The sequence below is a fragment of the Nothobranchius furzeri genome, chromosome 17 (genome assembly GCF_043380555.1).
Source record: "Nothobranchius furzeri strain GRZ-AD chromosome 17, NfurGRZ-RIMD1, whole genome shotgun sequence".
In the NCBI taxonomy this organism is placed as follows: domain Eukaryota; kingdom Metazoa; phylum Chordata; class Actinopteri; order Cyprinodontiformes; family Nothobranchiidae; genus Nothobranchius; species Nothobranchius furzeri.
The window spans coordinates 46913340-46929288 of NC_091757.1; the positions used below are offsets into that span (position 1 = coordinate 46913340).

General features: G+C 43.0%; 1 protein-coding gene across 4 annotated transcripts in view; it reads left to right on the plus strand.

Moving 5' to 3' along the window:
* The window catches only part of pcsk5b (proprotein convertase subtilisin/kexin type 5b), a 97610-nt gene that overhangs the window by 52052 nt on the left and 29609 nt on the right, over positions 1 to 15949 (plus strand). For all 4 annotated transcript variants that reach the window (XM_015972702.3, XM_054731488.2, XM_015972704.3 and 1 more), the window contains exons 10-16: positions 917 to 1020; positions 4073 to 4190; positions 8895 to 9083; positions 10058 to 10194; positions 10409 to 10555; positions 10644 to 10743; positions 14820 to 15013. In XM_015972702.3, the coding sequence (XP_015828188.3) occupies positions 917 to 1020; positions 4073 to 4190; positions 8895 to 9083; positions 10058 to 10194; positions 10409 to 10555; positions 10644 to 10743; positions 14820 to 15013 (989 nt within the window). The remainder of the gene's footprint in view (positions 1 to 916; positions 1021 to 4072; positions 4191 to 8894; positions 9084 to 10057; positions 10195 to 10408; positions 10556 to 10643; positions 10744 to 14819; positions 15014 to 15949) is intronic.

The window sequence follows — 15949 nt, forward strand, 5'->3', positions numbered from 1 at the left end:
CAACAAGTTTCTGCAACGTCCATCCAGTGTTGCATTAGTGTTTCACCAAGATCTTGAATTGATGATTTTAGAGTCTGACCGCTGCACAAAGCCTTCTCCAGCACATCCCAAAGATTCTCAATGTGGCTAAGGTCTGGACTCTGTGGTGGCCGATCCTTGTGCGAAAATGATGTCTCATGCTCCCTGAACCACTCTTTCTATTCACTACCGATGAATTCTGGCATTGTCATCTTGGAATTTGCCCGTTCCATCAGGGAACATGGAATAACCTGGTCATTCAATTTATTCAGGTAGTCAGCTGACCTCATTCTTGGAGCACATCCGGTTGCTGAACCTAGACCTGACCAACTGCAGCAAGCCCAGATCATAGCACTGCCCCCACAGGCTTGTACAGCAGGCACTGGCATGATGGGTGCATCACTTCATCTGCCTCTCTTCTTATCCTGATGCGCCTATCACTCTGGATCAGGGTCCATCTGGACTCATCAGACCAGTTTTTAATAAAGCGATGGACAGTTCCTAACTCGGTTTTAGTCGTTTCTACAATCTTCTTATTCTGTTTGAAAAGGACCAGATCTTTGACTTGCATCAAGCAGAGAAAACATCTAACATCTTTTCCACAACCACCACATGTGTCTTTCCACTTGGTTGTTTAAAGAATGAGGAGCAACACATTGCACTAGTTGGGGTTAAATAACTTGTTGTCAGATGAAAGATAATCACTCATACAGTAAGTATGCAACAGGAGGCTTCTACCTATTTGCTTAGTTAAATCCAGGTGGTGACTAATTATTTTTGGCCAGGGAGTGAATGTTCATATCTTTAACATCTTTTTGTTCCACTTTTTATCTAGTTCCTGAAGGTTATTGGACATTGTGATTAATCAGTGGGTCGATCTGTGTTCTTCTTGCACCAGTCCTCTGCTTACCTGGAGGGACGTGCAGCACATTATCGTAAAGACGTCAAGAGCTGGACATCTCAGTGCTCCTGACTGGAAGACCAATGCTGCAGGTTACAACGGTATGCACACATACACATGCACACAGAGGAAGAATCATTATGTGTGTTTGTATAAGGGCTGCAGGAGACCCGAGGGTTATAATGTAATTGATGTAGCATCCAACCATATTTCTGCTAACTAAACATTATTTGAATAAATTTCCATTTATTTACAAAATTTCTGAATATTAAAACTAATTGGCTAAATATCAAAGGCTGTTTGTTTAAATAGATAGCGATGGCTAAATGTATAAAATGTTGAAGTTGATTTGAAACGACCCACTCCATTTCTATTTCTTTTGACTGATTTTACTGGTATGAAGATTTTTCTCCCGTAACAAGTTTATTTGGCTGCTTTCCTCCATGACACATTCAAGCTGAGCTTCAGACGGCAGGCTTTGGAGTTTTATTTCCTGATATTTGGAAATCTCGCCCCGATTGGACAAAAGCAACACGGCTCTACCACTGACTGTTTTTTTCCAGTAAGTGGGACACGGCAGAGACGGCCACAATTTCTGTCCGTTTAGCTGAATTAGGATAAGTTTGACACTAAAATCTGAGCATGCTGAATCTCAAGTCAAACTTTGTTATGCACACAAGTGGGCTTTACCCTGGTCCGGTTCAAGAAGATGAGTGTTTTGGAATTCAAAATGAAAAACATCCCAGATATTAAATAGAGGAATGTGCTAGAATTCCCTCATGAGCAGGAATGATTCAGAGTTATTGGAAATGTTCAGCTGCGTTTATCCAGGATCATCGGGAGGTCACACCCGCTAATAAAACCCATTTCTCTGTTGACGGATATACAATTTGTTTACTTGACTAGATTAGATGTTGAGATGTGAGATGTTGAGACTGTTTATATAAAGATTTCATCCAAGTTTCAGTTGATTTTGTAAAATGATACTTATTTTTTTCATTACAATAATAAATCAAACATAAAAGTTGATCTAATAAAAGCTCAAGGCTTTCTGATGGAGCTTTACTTAGGCGAGACACACACAATTATGTGAAATTAAAAATTATACCCTTGAGATGATTTTTATACATTATTTTTAAATCATACAACTAGTTGTGTTCAGTCAGAGGAGGGGTGCTGGGGTCGGTTCCCCATTTAGTTCTTGCTTGCTAAGTATTCTGCCGCCAGCTGCCATCTGTCAGGGTCCATGTGGTGGGTGCTATTTTGTAACTTTCAGCGCATGATTAACGCATACCTGTGCGTGTGTGTGTGTGTGTGTGTGTGTGTGTGTGTGTGCGTGCGTGCGTGTGTGTGTTGGAGAGAAACCAAGAGAGGGAGAACTAATGGGCCATTCCCATCTGTACCGGGTCGGCCCGGGCCGGGTAGCGTAGGTTGTTTACATATCTGGGTGGCCTGGTATTTTTCTGGGCCAACCAAGGCTCATTCTCAGCCCTCTTCTCGAGGGGGTCTGCTTCAGGCCGACCAGGGCCAACACACCCACTGCTGACAGCAAATTCACACCTTCCATTAGAGCAAGCCTCTGATTGGTGGGTAGAATCAGCCCACATGGGCTTAAGACAAGGATGTGTGGAATCAACCGGGCCAGGCTGGGGCCAACTGGGGCTACCCGGCCCGGGCCGACCCGGTACAGATGGGAATGGCCCATAAGGGTCAGCCATGCTGCAGGCTCTGTGTGCCTGGAGATTTTCCAAGTGACAGAACTGAAAAAGGAGATGGAGATGTATGAGAGGAAATTATGTTTGATTATGTGAACCAATAATTGTTTATTTTTTAGAATTTTGCCTAATGTGGCGTTAGGATTTTATTAAAGGTGTGGAACTCTGAAAAACATTTTTAAATGACTGTTTCTGATTATAATCACTCTGAAGCCCTTTTTATAAGACACCCCATGCTGGCAAATCAGCGTAATGCCGCCACCACGGCGCGTCTTATGAAAGCGCCGTGGCAGCATGACAATGTGGAAATTATGTGGCATTCGTGCCAGCGCACTTGGTAGTAATGTTGCTGCAACACTGGACAGAGGGTGGTGTCATGATCATGTGTAGAATTGTTGCCGGCAGGAAACGATTTAGAAAATGAAGGTAAACGCGGGCAATAAGTTTTGCTTTTTGAACAGAATCAGCTGAGATGATAAACTGGAGCGATGCAGAGCTCCAAGAGCTTCCCTCCATTATAGCTGGAGCTCAGATCACCTGACCATTCACAAGCGGCTTGTTAACAAAAACTTAATGAGCGCGGCTTTGATCACAATAAAAAGCAAGTTATGTCCAAGTTAAATGGAGGTCCGTGGCAGTGTAGAGACTGCCCCCGTACCACCTTTATACTCCCTAATCTTTTGTAAAAATGACACAATTGCGCCACATTACCACCTCATTCTGACCACTTTTAAATGACCTAAGGCTCCCTGGTGCCGACTCAGCAGTTGGCAGCACTGTTTTCTAAAAGAGTTTTGAGGATAGTCTCCTACACCTATCTCCTGCATTAATGTCTGATGGAAAAAAGACTTTGAAACTAAAGGATTTGAAAAGCCTGACCTTTCTACGTCAGGCGGTTGCTTGGACTCACCCACACTGACTCACAACGAGGAAAGCTGTTGTTGTTGTTTTAGCGTCCAGCAAACAGCAGAAAACATCTCTGCCAGCAGAAGCTAACCATTAGCATTATCAAATTCAACCACACAGCAGAAGTTCCTTCAGGCTTGTGTTATTTGTGAAGATAAAACACCTATGTCGCATAGCAAATGGAGTCAGTGGTAGAGTTGTGTTGCTGTTATCCAGTCTGGGGCAAGATGTCCAAATATCAGGAAATAAGACTCCAAATCCTGCCGTCTGCTGCCACTCTCTGATGCAGCAGACTTGTCCATGCTGATCTGTGACATTTCTGGGCTTTTCTTGCCCCGAGTACTGTTGGCAAGGCATTAATTTCTACCAGAAACCATTGCAAATATGTTGATTAAACTAATGTCCCAGACCTTTAAAGGAAAACAAAAAACATCTTAAGTTTTCACAGGAAACAAAGGAGGGCTTTGATGTGCAAAACAGCAATCAGCAAAGGAATGGTTTGATCAGTTTTTGGGTGTTGTTGTTTCTGCAGTCAGCCACCTATACGGCTTTGGCCTGATGGACGCCGAGGCCATGGTGAAGGAGGCAGAGCAATGGAAGCAAGTCCCTTCCCAGCATATCTGCATGGAGAGTGCAGACCGTCAGTTCAGGTAGCAAACACCTTAATGAAAGCTGCTAGTCTCCTTTTTCACTTGGTCCGAAAGGCTATTGACGTCATTGTTCTGTGTAGGGCAGCGAGTCGATTACTGCATTGGTTTTTGAAACCAAACTGGGAAAAAAAGACCCCCCCCCCCCAAAAAAAATATCATGTCAAAAAATTCTCATAACATTCTAGCACTTTAGCATCTGAGCTAACTGAGAATAGGTGCTGCCTTCTAATGAGTTTAAGATATAGGAGCCAAAACAAAGGCACACAGACTGGTATGTCTACATAAAATAATTCTGATGGTCTGCTGCGTACCTTCTTTGGTTAAACATGAGTAAATGTGTGCATTGGACACGGTCTGACACTAGTGTTTGTGTTTACACATCTAACCAAGCAGTATGCCAACATGGTTGCATTATGAATGAGAACTGGCTGGTATTTATGTGCCTGGCTTTGAAACTCTACCCCTCTTGTCTCTGTGTTTACCCCCTGTCTCTCTCTCTCTCCCTGAGATGTACCGTCTTTCCTTTCTTTTTTTTCTGTCCCCGGTGTTTTGCACTGGCATGTGTTTTAGAGTGTGGTTTTGCAAGCTGTACCTTGATAGGGGCCAAGCATTAGTTCTGGCATGGTGGTTCTCACATAAGACCTTTACTGTTGCACACACACACACACACACACACACACACACACACACACACGCACGCACGCACGCACGCACACACACACACACACATACATAGAGAGAGCCAGGGCTTCATAGCTTGTTATTCTTGATGCAGCTGGAAGCCTGAGCGCTGTTCTGTATTAGGCTGGCTGGCTAAATTCAGGCTCTGAACTGGTTTGCTTTCAGTTGAAGGCTCAGTGGCCAGAAACTGCAGCATTATCAGTGTCATTCTGTCTGTTCTGCTCCAGTGCTCGAGTCGACCATATGAGGATTATGTAAAGTCTGACTTGTGTCAGAAGCAGTCACCCTCAGGCATTTGTAGTCGTGTAATGTGTGTTGGCTAATGCGTGAAACGAATAAACCCCGTCAGTTTAGCCTCTTTGTTCTTTATGCATTGTGTTCAGGAAGGGCTCCGGGACAAGCGAATGAGACATCTTTCCATCCATAATGACCAGTTCCTGTAAAGGACTGGAATTTGTTTTTATTTTCTGTTGTAATTAAGACAAAATAGAAAGTCTGAAAAGAAACACCTTCCATCAGCTCATTATTTACATTTTTACATGATTGTATTTGTGAGCGGCTGTGCAGTGGCGCAGTGGTCAGAGCTGTTGCCTTGTAGCTAGAATGTCCTGGGTTCGCTTCCCGGCCTGGGATCTTTCTGCATGGAGTTTGCATGTTCTCCCTGTGCATGCGTGGGTTCTCTCCGGGTACTCCGGTTTCCTCCCACAGTCCAAAAACATGACTGATAGGTTGATTGGTCTGTCCAAATTGTCCTTAGGTGTGAGTGTGTGTGTGCATGATTGTCCTGTGTGTCTCTGTGTTGCCCTGCGATGGACTGGCTCTCTGTCCAGTGTGTACCCCGCCTGATTGCCCGTTGACCGCTGGAGATAGGCACCAGCCCCCCGCGACCCTGCGTAGACAAGCGGGTTCAGAAAATGGATGGATGTATTTGTGAGGATTTTACTTACATATTTGCCGGCACATCTGCCTGGAAGTTTGTTGCCTGAGTGTAACTTCCCAGAGTCGGCGTAGACGTCACCTTTCTGCTGCTGTTTTTTTTTCCACCTCCTGTGGCTGGCCTTTCTGACTATGTTTAGTAATGCTTGTCTGCAGCTGAACCTCTGCACTCGGTTTGGAGCATGCACCGGGAAAACGACACAATCTTTGTGCAATCAGGCTGGTAGTAATCAGCTGTGCATCTGCTCTGCTTGGTCCCATGTGTACGGTCCAGTTATTGGAGCTGAGCAACGGAGAGGCCAGAGCTGTTGTGTCAGCTCTGAACTCCCCTGACGGTCATTGGAAGAGACTGTTTTTCGTTCCGTGAAGTCTGCTTGAGTTAATGTTTACCTCTTTCTTGTCTTTAATGTTAAAATGTTCGCAGACTGTCAATCAGATGGTCGGTCAGCCCTCCACTAACCTCACTTCAAGGATAAATGACGAAAAACGTAAATGGCCTGTATTTGTATAACACCTTCTTAGGATTCTACAACCCCCCAAGGCGCTTCACAACACAATCAGTCATTCACTCACACGCTGGTGGGGATGAGCTACGATGTAGCCACAGCTGCCCTGGGGTGCACTGACGGAGGCGAGGCCGGTGCCACCGGTCCCTTCAACCACCACTAGCAGGCAAGGCGGGTGAAATGTCTTGCCCAAAGACACAACAGCAGCTTTCTCTGGTCAGAGCCAGGATCCAACCTGCAACCTTCTGATCACTAGACAACCCGCTCTACCCAACGAGCTACTGCTGTCCCCTGCTGTACATTTGCTTTGTTTTCTTATTTTACATCGGCCTCTCTAGTTTCACGCAACATGAATGTTATGATTATTCAGATTTACAAAGCAAACTTTTGTTAAAGAGCGGGGTGACTGAGAAACCATTTTTATTTTTGTACTTTTTGAAATGAGATGTTACTGATTCCATGCTGTAGTTCTTTTTTAAAACACAGAGCAGTTCTGTTTACCTGAGGAAGTTTGCCGCCGCAAACGAAACGTAGCGGGAAACAGGTAAATAGAACTGCCCTGTGTTTTAAAAAAGAACTACAGCATGGAATTAGAGAAATGACACAGCAAGAACACGCCTAAGATGATGTTACGGAGTTTCACATGCAGACTGAACATGAAAATAATCTTCCATCCCTATTTCCTGCGTTAGCTGTTGAGAGAAAATGGACGGGAAAAAGGCTCAGGTCAGCAAAAGCCTTACAGATCTATGTCACACTGTAAATTAGCATTCATGCACTCACGCATCTTGGCTTGCAACAGGGAAGGCTATGTGGTTGGTGTCCAGGAGAGAGCAGAGCATGCCTTGGCTAGTAGAAGCTAACTGTTAGCATCAGCATCAGGCTTGTGTTATTTGTGGAGATAAAAAATCAACGTTGCAGAGCGAATGGAGACAGCGGTAGTCATGTTGCTGTTAGCCAATCAGTTGCAAGATGTCTGAATATTATTATTATTAATAGTAATGAGCAAGATCGCTAATCTTGCCATTTTCTGACCGCCTCTCCTCCGGCTAACTTCTATTTCCTGAAATAATCACACAAGGAACACGAGGCATTAAGTTTTACTAAAGACCACAGAAGTTGCATTGAAAAATTACAGAATGAGAGCTTTAAAGGTGAGGAACTATAATAGGTCACGCAGTTTTTTATGCAGGCTGAAAATGAAAATAGTCTCCTACACCTATCTCCTGGATTTGCTTCTGATAGAAAATAGACATTAAACGCCGGGATTTGAAATGCCGTGATGGGGAAGGCTGATGTTTTAGAGTCCAGGAAACGGCATTGAATGTCTCTGCTAGCAGAAGCTAACCGTTAGCATTAGCAACTCAACCACAATGCAGAAGCTACTCCAGGCTTGTGTTATTTGTAGAGATAAGTATCCATGGCGTAGAGTAAAATAGTCAGTGGCAGAGTAGCGTTGTTAATAGCCAATCAGAGGGGAGATGTCCAAGACTCCAAAACCTGCTGTCAGCGCTTCTGACTTGCATCAAATTCGTTCCCACCAGGGTCCGCTGCAAATGTATTGGTTAAATGAGTATTCAACCCCTTTAATTTTAAATAATAAACAGGTAGAGCTTTATTGCAAGTACTGATTGGTTAAAAAAAAAGCACTTTTCCATTTTTTAATGTTTCTAAATGGACAACTTTGAGCCTCGTTTTTCACTCAACCGAAAACAATCTCAAACAGCTTATTACCTCTCAGTGATTATTGTTTTAAAGATAAACATCCATCAGTCTGGCACTACAATCGTTTCTGTGTTTGTTATCGTGACGGCAGGGAATTTAATAAAAAATTCTCAAAACGCGGTTCAAGCATCACACGTCACTGACGGTCTTTCAGCCTCTTCAACTTGCAAAAACATACCAGATGTTAATTTGCCAGCAATCATAATTCATCTGCTCTGTTTTCAGTTTCGTCTAAGTAAACTTTGCGTTTTAATCCCACTGATGCAATAAGCTGATGTGTTCTTTCTGCTCAGCAGAACCACCATTTTTTAAATTTTTTTTGTCGTTTTGGCTGGCAGGATGCTATTCATTCTCTGGTGCTGTCTCTCTTTGGTGTTTTATTGTTATTGTATTAGATCATACCACGATGTTATTCAAGGGGCCCTTAGATGTTTGTCTTGGCTCTTCAGAGCTCTTTCTGCTGCTGAGCTGCACACAGCAGACCAAGCAAACATTTCTCTTTGTCTTTCTTATCAAGCTCTTTATTTTTATTTATTTTTTTGTTTTTTTGCTGGTTGAGGTTTAGGAACTGGGATTTGTATATCTGACTGTTTTGGGGTGATCTGATGATTGATGTCTAATTGTATTAGTCATAAGCCTCATCTGCACACTGAGGCTTATTATGGAATCAAATTCACGAGACTAAAATTCACTCAATTCATTCATAAACATTTTTATTGCTATTTAGGAAAAAAACGTCAGCGTGAACGGATCGACCTGTCAGAGGCTGAGCTCAAATGGAGCACGTGCAGGTTGTGTCGCGGCGTGCTTTCCCTCCTGTTTACCTGTCGACCCGCTGTCCCTCTTGTCTCAACAGATCCATCCGTCCAGAGCACGTGCTTAGGTCGGTGTACAAGGCAACCGGATGCGCCGACAACCCCAACAGTCACGTCATCTACTTGGAGCATGTGGTCGTGCGTATCACCATTGCACACTCTCGCCGAGGAGACCTGTCAATCAACCTGACTTCACCATCGGGGACCAAGTCCCAGCTGCTTGCTAACAGGTACCAAACCCACACATATGAATGCTAACCTGCAGCACATTAGCCAGTGAAAATTAGTAATATGTTTTCCTTTTATGTCATAATCAAAGTGAACACTGGAGTGTTCTAACTGCTGGGGACTAGATTTTCAAAAGAATTTTCACTCTTTTCTTTCTGACGTAGTCCCCCACACCATCCTTCTTATGGCCCTTTGACCACCGAGGGGCTCCCGGTCTAAATGCTATGAACCCCAGATGTAGGTGTTAATAAACTGGTGGCCAAGCAGACATATTTACTCTTATTTCTGCCAGTGGAACGACTAGAGAAAAGCACCAGTCTCATCACTCCTTTATTAAAACTGCCCTGCAGACATGATATTAAAACCCCTCCTCTCCTCCCTAGTCTCTCCTTTCTCTAATGTGTACATCACACTTTTATTATACTTTAAACCCTTAGACCAGGCGTGTCAAGAATGTTCAAAGAGAAGGTGAAAACAGTTAAGTTAGAAGTCCTCAAGGGCCACAAAATTTAGAATTTTGTTGTATGAAAGGTAATATTGGGACTACACATAAATAGCTTGCATATTAGAAAAATAATCACAGCATAACAATGCTGTGTGTTGATCTACAGCAACAATCTGTTGCACAGACAAAATTTCACCATTCTTGAAATGCCACAGGGGCCGCAAAAAATCCCTACAAGGGCCGTAAATGGCCCCCGGGCCACACTTTAGACACGCCTACTTTAGGCTTATATGTGGCTATTGACACATTCATCTAGATAGTTTTAGCTTTGATGAAATGAAATTATTGAAATTGATTTCAAGCAGTAGCCATCTTATTTTTTGGGTTAATGGTTAAAATTTCTTATTTTATAGTCAAACCTTGATTATCTTTAACTTCAGCTGCTGGTTGAGATTGTTTGTAGTACTCAATTTGATTCTGAACCAGTTATAATTGAGTGTGTTTGCAAACGGGTGTGTATCTGATGCACAGGTTATTTGATCACTCCATGGAGGGCTTTAAGAACTGGGAGTTTATGACCACCCACTGCTGGGGAGAGAAGGCATCAGGGGACTGGGTCCTTGAGATCTACGACTCTCCTTCTCAGCTTCGAAGCCAGAAGTTACCTGGTAACCACAGCAAAATAATTATATTAAGATTTTAATCACAAGTGTCTTACCTTTTTCATTTATTTCCATTGATGGATTTGAAGTGCAAATGGGTTACATCATCTAAGTTTGCATGTTTAAAAAAGCGTAAATTTACTCGTTTTCCTGATTTTGTTGTGAAAGGCAGATTTTACGTGTTATGCATAATTAAACACCTGCTCACCTGTTTTCACAGGAAAGCTGAAGGAGTGGTCGCTGGTGCTTTACGGCACCTCTGTCCACCCATACTCATCTATGCATTCATCTCTGCACGCTGAGAAGCAGCCTCGCTTCACTGACATGCTGCAGCCCGTTGAGGAGGAGTTCACGGAGGAGTACAATGGTGAATAAAAAGCACAAAATAAAATGATTGAAAATTTTCTGTCTCCGTGAGAAACAAGACCATTTATTTTATATCTGTTTGTCTGCAGGTCCCTGTCACGCTGAATGCAACGATGGCTGTGAGGGTCCTGGACCCCAACACTGCAACAACTGCCTCCACTACTTCTTCAAGTTTAAAAACAACACCAGGTCAGATTGCTTTAAAACACCACCCTGGGGTCACCATTCCTGCTAGAAGAAGGTCAAAATAGTCATAAATAAATATGATGGGAAATTATAAAAGCCCCATTGCTGATTTGGAAATGCTCAACTGGTTTGCAAAACTGCAACAGGTGAATTTTCTAAACCCATTTTGTTTACTAGTCTTCTCAAAATTGATGATTTTACAAACAACACAGAAGGATTCTTACATTTTTAGAAAACATGAATCTTACTTAGTTGGAACAGAGGGTTTCTTCTCTAAACCAAGCTCAGGTCACATGTTATTCCGCTATTCATCAAATCAACAAGTGACTCGGACCAATTTAATCTCATAATTTAATCTTATAAAACCTGGTTTAGGAGTGTAAACGTGTATATCTGTGCATCTACTCTGGGTCTAAGATCCCATTAGGATCAACGTCTGTAGTAATTGCCTTTGTGTTGGTGTGTCGCTGTGCTGATAAAAGTCAGACTGGTGCCGGTGTATGAGAATGTGTGAGCTTGGCTGCAGCTTAACATTAGGCCACATTAGAGGAGTTCTGCCCTTTTCAGCCACCACAGGGACCAACTGATGAATGGGGCTGGGGGATGGGGCAAGAGATGAAGGGATGTCAGCCTGAGGCGCCTAGTGTTTAGTTAATTACAGCTCAACGTGGATGTTTGATAGTTTGTGCTCATCTAAAGGTGCTGGTTCTTTAGAACATTTTAGTTTGTAGCAGGTTCACATGCAGTCTGAATGTAAAAATGGTCTTCTACCTGGTTTAGTGTCCAGGAGAGAGCAGAGCATGTCTTAAGTAGTAGAAGCTAAACGTTAGCGTTAGCATTTTCACCACACGTCAGGACCCCTTCAGGATTTTGTTATTTGTGGCAATGAAACATCAAAGTTACAGAGTGTACAGAAGCAGTAGAAGAGTAGTGTTGCTGTTAGCCAATCAGAGGTGCAATGTCAGAATATTATTAATAGTAAAACTTCAAATCCTGCAGTTTTCTGCCCTCCTCTCCTCCAGCTAACTTCTACTTCCTGAAATAGTCACACAAGAAATGCAAGACATTTATTTTACTAGAGACCACAGAAAATGCGCTGGGAAAAAAAAGACTAAAATGACTAAATGAGAGTAAAACTCCAAACTCTGCTGTTTTCTGAGCTTTTTTCCCACAGAAAACGATTCATAAGGCAGTCATTCATACAGGTGAACCTTGAAAAAAATTGAATATGGTGCAAAAATCCATTTATTTCAGTATTTCAACTTAGACTGAGATACCATCTAAAAGCTCATCACCATCATCATCATCATCATCATCATTTATTTCTATAGCACCTTCCACTACCTTGGTAGCAGCCCAAGGTGCTGTACACTTTCACGATAAAAAAACTGAAGCCAAAGCATAGTAAAAGAATATTAAAAAACACCCTCAGACAATAAAAAGGTAAAATAAGTAATAATAAAAGTGAACTTAAAAAATGGCTAAACAATAAAATAATAAAATCACAATAAAACCAAGACTGACTTGTGACTCAACGGGAAAAGGCCATTTGGTAAAAGAGCGTTTTAAAACAAGACTTAAAAGACTGGAGGGATGGTGCCTGCCTCACAAGCAAAGGCAACACATTCCATAAGCTTGGGGCCACCACAGAGAATGCACAATCACCCCTAGATTTGTATCTAGAGCATGGTACTTCTAAGAGTTCCCTTTCTAGGGAATGCAAGGCCCTTGAGGGGGTGCCTGTATGGAGCAGTGAGGAGAGATGGTTGGGGGCGGTTCCCTGTAGGGCCTTATGCAGGCTCAGGAACTCTTTTTGTAGGTGTATTTGCTTCATTAGCTGATTAGAGTGTGACATTTTGAGTTTAGACAACTGAGCCTTTTCACAATATTCTCATTGTCTGGAATTTAGAGTTTGGGGTTTTCATAAGCTGTAAACCATAATAATCACTAATATAACAAACAAGATTGTGAAATTTTCACTTTGCATGCTACGAGCATCTCATATATCCATTTCAAGATGAATTACTGAAATAAATGAAGTTTTGCACAATTTAGAAAATTTAGAGTTTCACCTGTACTAGACACCACAGCAGATTTATTGTGTTGATGTATTTAGCAGCTTTAAACTTGTGGTTTTGTTAACGTTGATTAGTTTTCCAAATAAATCAAAGAGATTTTTAACAATGTCTTAAAAATGTTGAACTTTGTATGATTAGTTAATAGTATCCTTCATTTACACTCCCAGAAAGTTTTATTAAATTATTATTCAGGTCTATTCAGGGGTTCTGGAGAGGAGGGTCCATCTAACAGTTGAACCTCGGATTTGGAAGGAATAATGTGGTTTTCGTCCTGGCTGTGGAACAGTGGACTAGCTCTATACCCTTAGGGGGGTCCTGGAGGGTGCGTGGGAGTTAGCCCAACCAGTCTACATGTGTTTTGTGGGTTTGGAGAAGGAGTTCGCTTGCATCCCATTAGGGTGCCCTGTTGTGTGTACTCCCGTAGTATGGGGTACCAGGCCCTCTGATACGGGCTGTTAGGTCCCTGTATGACAGGTGTCAGAGCTTGGTCTGGAATTGCCGGCAGTAAGTCGAGCTCGATTCCAGTGTGAGCCTGACTCCACCAAAGATGCCCTTTATCACAGATTCTGTTCATGACTTTTATGGACAGGATTTCTAGGTGCAGCCAAGTTGTTGAGGGGATCTGATTTGGTGGCCTGAGAATTGGGTCTCTGCTTTTTGCAGATGATGTGGTCCTGTTGGCTTCATCAGAACGTGATCTCCGGCTTTTGCTGGAGCGGTTTGCAGCCGAGTTTTAAGCATCTGGGTTGAGAATCAGCTCGTCTAAATCCGAGATCATGGTCTTGAGTCAGGAAATGGTAGAATGCCTTCTTCGGCTCAGGGATGAGGTCCTGCCTCAAGTGGAGGAGTTTAATTATCTCGGGGTCTTGTTTGCGAGTGAGGGAAAGATGGAGCACGACGTTGATAGGCAGATTGGTGCTGCGTCTGCAGTGATGCGGGCATTGTCCCGGTCTGTCGTGGTGAAGAGAACCGAGCCAGGAGACAAAGCTCTTGATTTACTGGTCGATCTATGCTCCTACCCTCACCTACGATCACAAGCTTTGGATAGTGACCGAAAGAACAAGATTTCAGATAAAAGCGGCTGAAATGAGTTTTCTTCACTGGGTGGCTGGGCTCTCCCTTACAGATAGGTTGAGTGGCTTGGGCCAGGATGCCTCCTGGACGCCTCCCTGGTGAGGTTTTCTGTGCACGTCCAACTGAGAGGAGGCCTAAAGGAAGACCCGGGACACGCTGGAGGGACTATGTCTCTCTTCTGGCCAAGGAACGCCGTGGGATTCCGCCGGAAGAGCTGGCCCAAGTGACTGGGGAGAGGGAAGTCTGGGCCTCTCAACTTAGGCTATTGCCCCCGCGACCTGATTCCGGATAAGTGGAAGAAAATGGATGGATGGATAAAATATTTCTCTCTATTCTTTCTTTACAATAAATTATAATATTGTGAAAGTTATGTTTCATGCGTTTTTAAAGTACTTCTTTTGGGTTTTATTATCTAACTAAAGTGAAAGATGATCCACAAATCTTGGTTGCAGATTTGGCGAAAAAGAAAAACAAACAAACATGAAGATGAGTTTGAAAAGACAGACGAGGTTTGGATTTGAGTAACTCCTGACACACATTTGCACTGACTGTGAGTTCAGCGCAGCAGAGAGAGCAGGTGTGGAAGGTGTGCAGTACGAACACGTGCCAGTGTGTGCTTTCACACATGAGTTAAGTGTCTCACTCGTGCCAGATGTGTTTCTTGGCAGAAAACTCTAGTGTGTGTGCAAAGCTTAAAGAGTGTGTGTTTGGGGGGTATTTTGTGCTCTTGAGGATTTAGAGGTCTTTTTCACCTCGATTAAGTTTCCTGTGGGTGAATCAGAGGGGGTGGCACGGAGCAGGGAAGTCCTCCAGCAGATGTTCACCTACACACACACGCACGCACACACACACACACACAAAGGTATGATCTAAATGTTTTGTAAAACACTCTTTTCCTCCTTTTTTCCCAATCCCCTCTCGTTTCAGGATGTGTGTTTCCGAATGCCCAAGTGGCTTCTTCCGTGACGACAGGAAGCGCTGCAAGAAGTGCTCCTCTACGTGTGAGACTTGTGTCGGGAGTCGCAGCGACCAGTGCATCACGTGCAGACCCGGTTTCCACTTCATTGAGGACTCCAACACTTGCGTCGTTAACTGTGGCGACAGCTTCTACCTCGACAGGGGTACGCTTGTGTGCACGTGTGGCGCCTCGTAATGCAGTCAGGCAATCTTGATATTTGAAAAGGATTCCTTTAACATTCTCTCTCTCTCTCCTCTCGCTCTCTCTCTCTCTCTCTCTCGCCACTACAGAAATAGGAAATGACTGCTCAGCTTTGATAGTTCAAACTATTTACCCTCTATCAGTCTATTGATGCTCCTGGCTGCAATGATAAGAGTACTGAGCTAAATTCTTGCTGGATGGAGAAAGTTTTCCACAAACGGGAAAGTAGACTGGACCTTTTAAATAAAAACATCTGTTTGCCATCTGTGTTACAAAAAATGTAATCTGCAAAAACTGCTTTTACCTTCCAACTTCAAGCGATGCCATTTTATCTTTGATCTAATGTCTAGCCACTTGTTTATTTTCTCACACTTGCTGAATCCAGCAAGAAAAAAATTCTGCTCTAGCAAACTGGCTTTTCTTCCCCTAAAAGTTAGCCATAAAAGCAGAAAAAATCTCTTTTTTTTTACTGATTTATTTTTGGTTTTTTATAATTAATAGATTTGTGCAGTCCTGTTCATTCGTGGCACACATTAAAATGAGATGTTCACGTCTTGAACATGAGTCAAATCTACATCCCAGCCTGGACGAATGCAGATGAGGAACAAAAGACTCAATGCATCAGTTAATTTTCTGTACGTTCTTGCAGCCGCATCAGTGTGAATCCTGGCAGAGTCTCTGGGTACTCTGGTCCAACTTTAAAAAGAGCAAACTGGTTCATTTTCTTTTCATCACTCTGGCAGCAAAAGTGGGAGAATTCATCCAACACACTGGCAGATTCATCATTTTATCATTTAAAATAACTTTTTAGAAATAAAGTTATAATGAAAGCACATATGATGTCAGCCAAAGGTAGTAACAGTATTTCTGACAACCTCACGCTGACATGATGGATTAA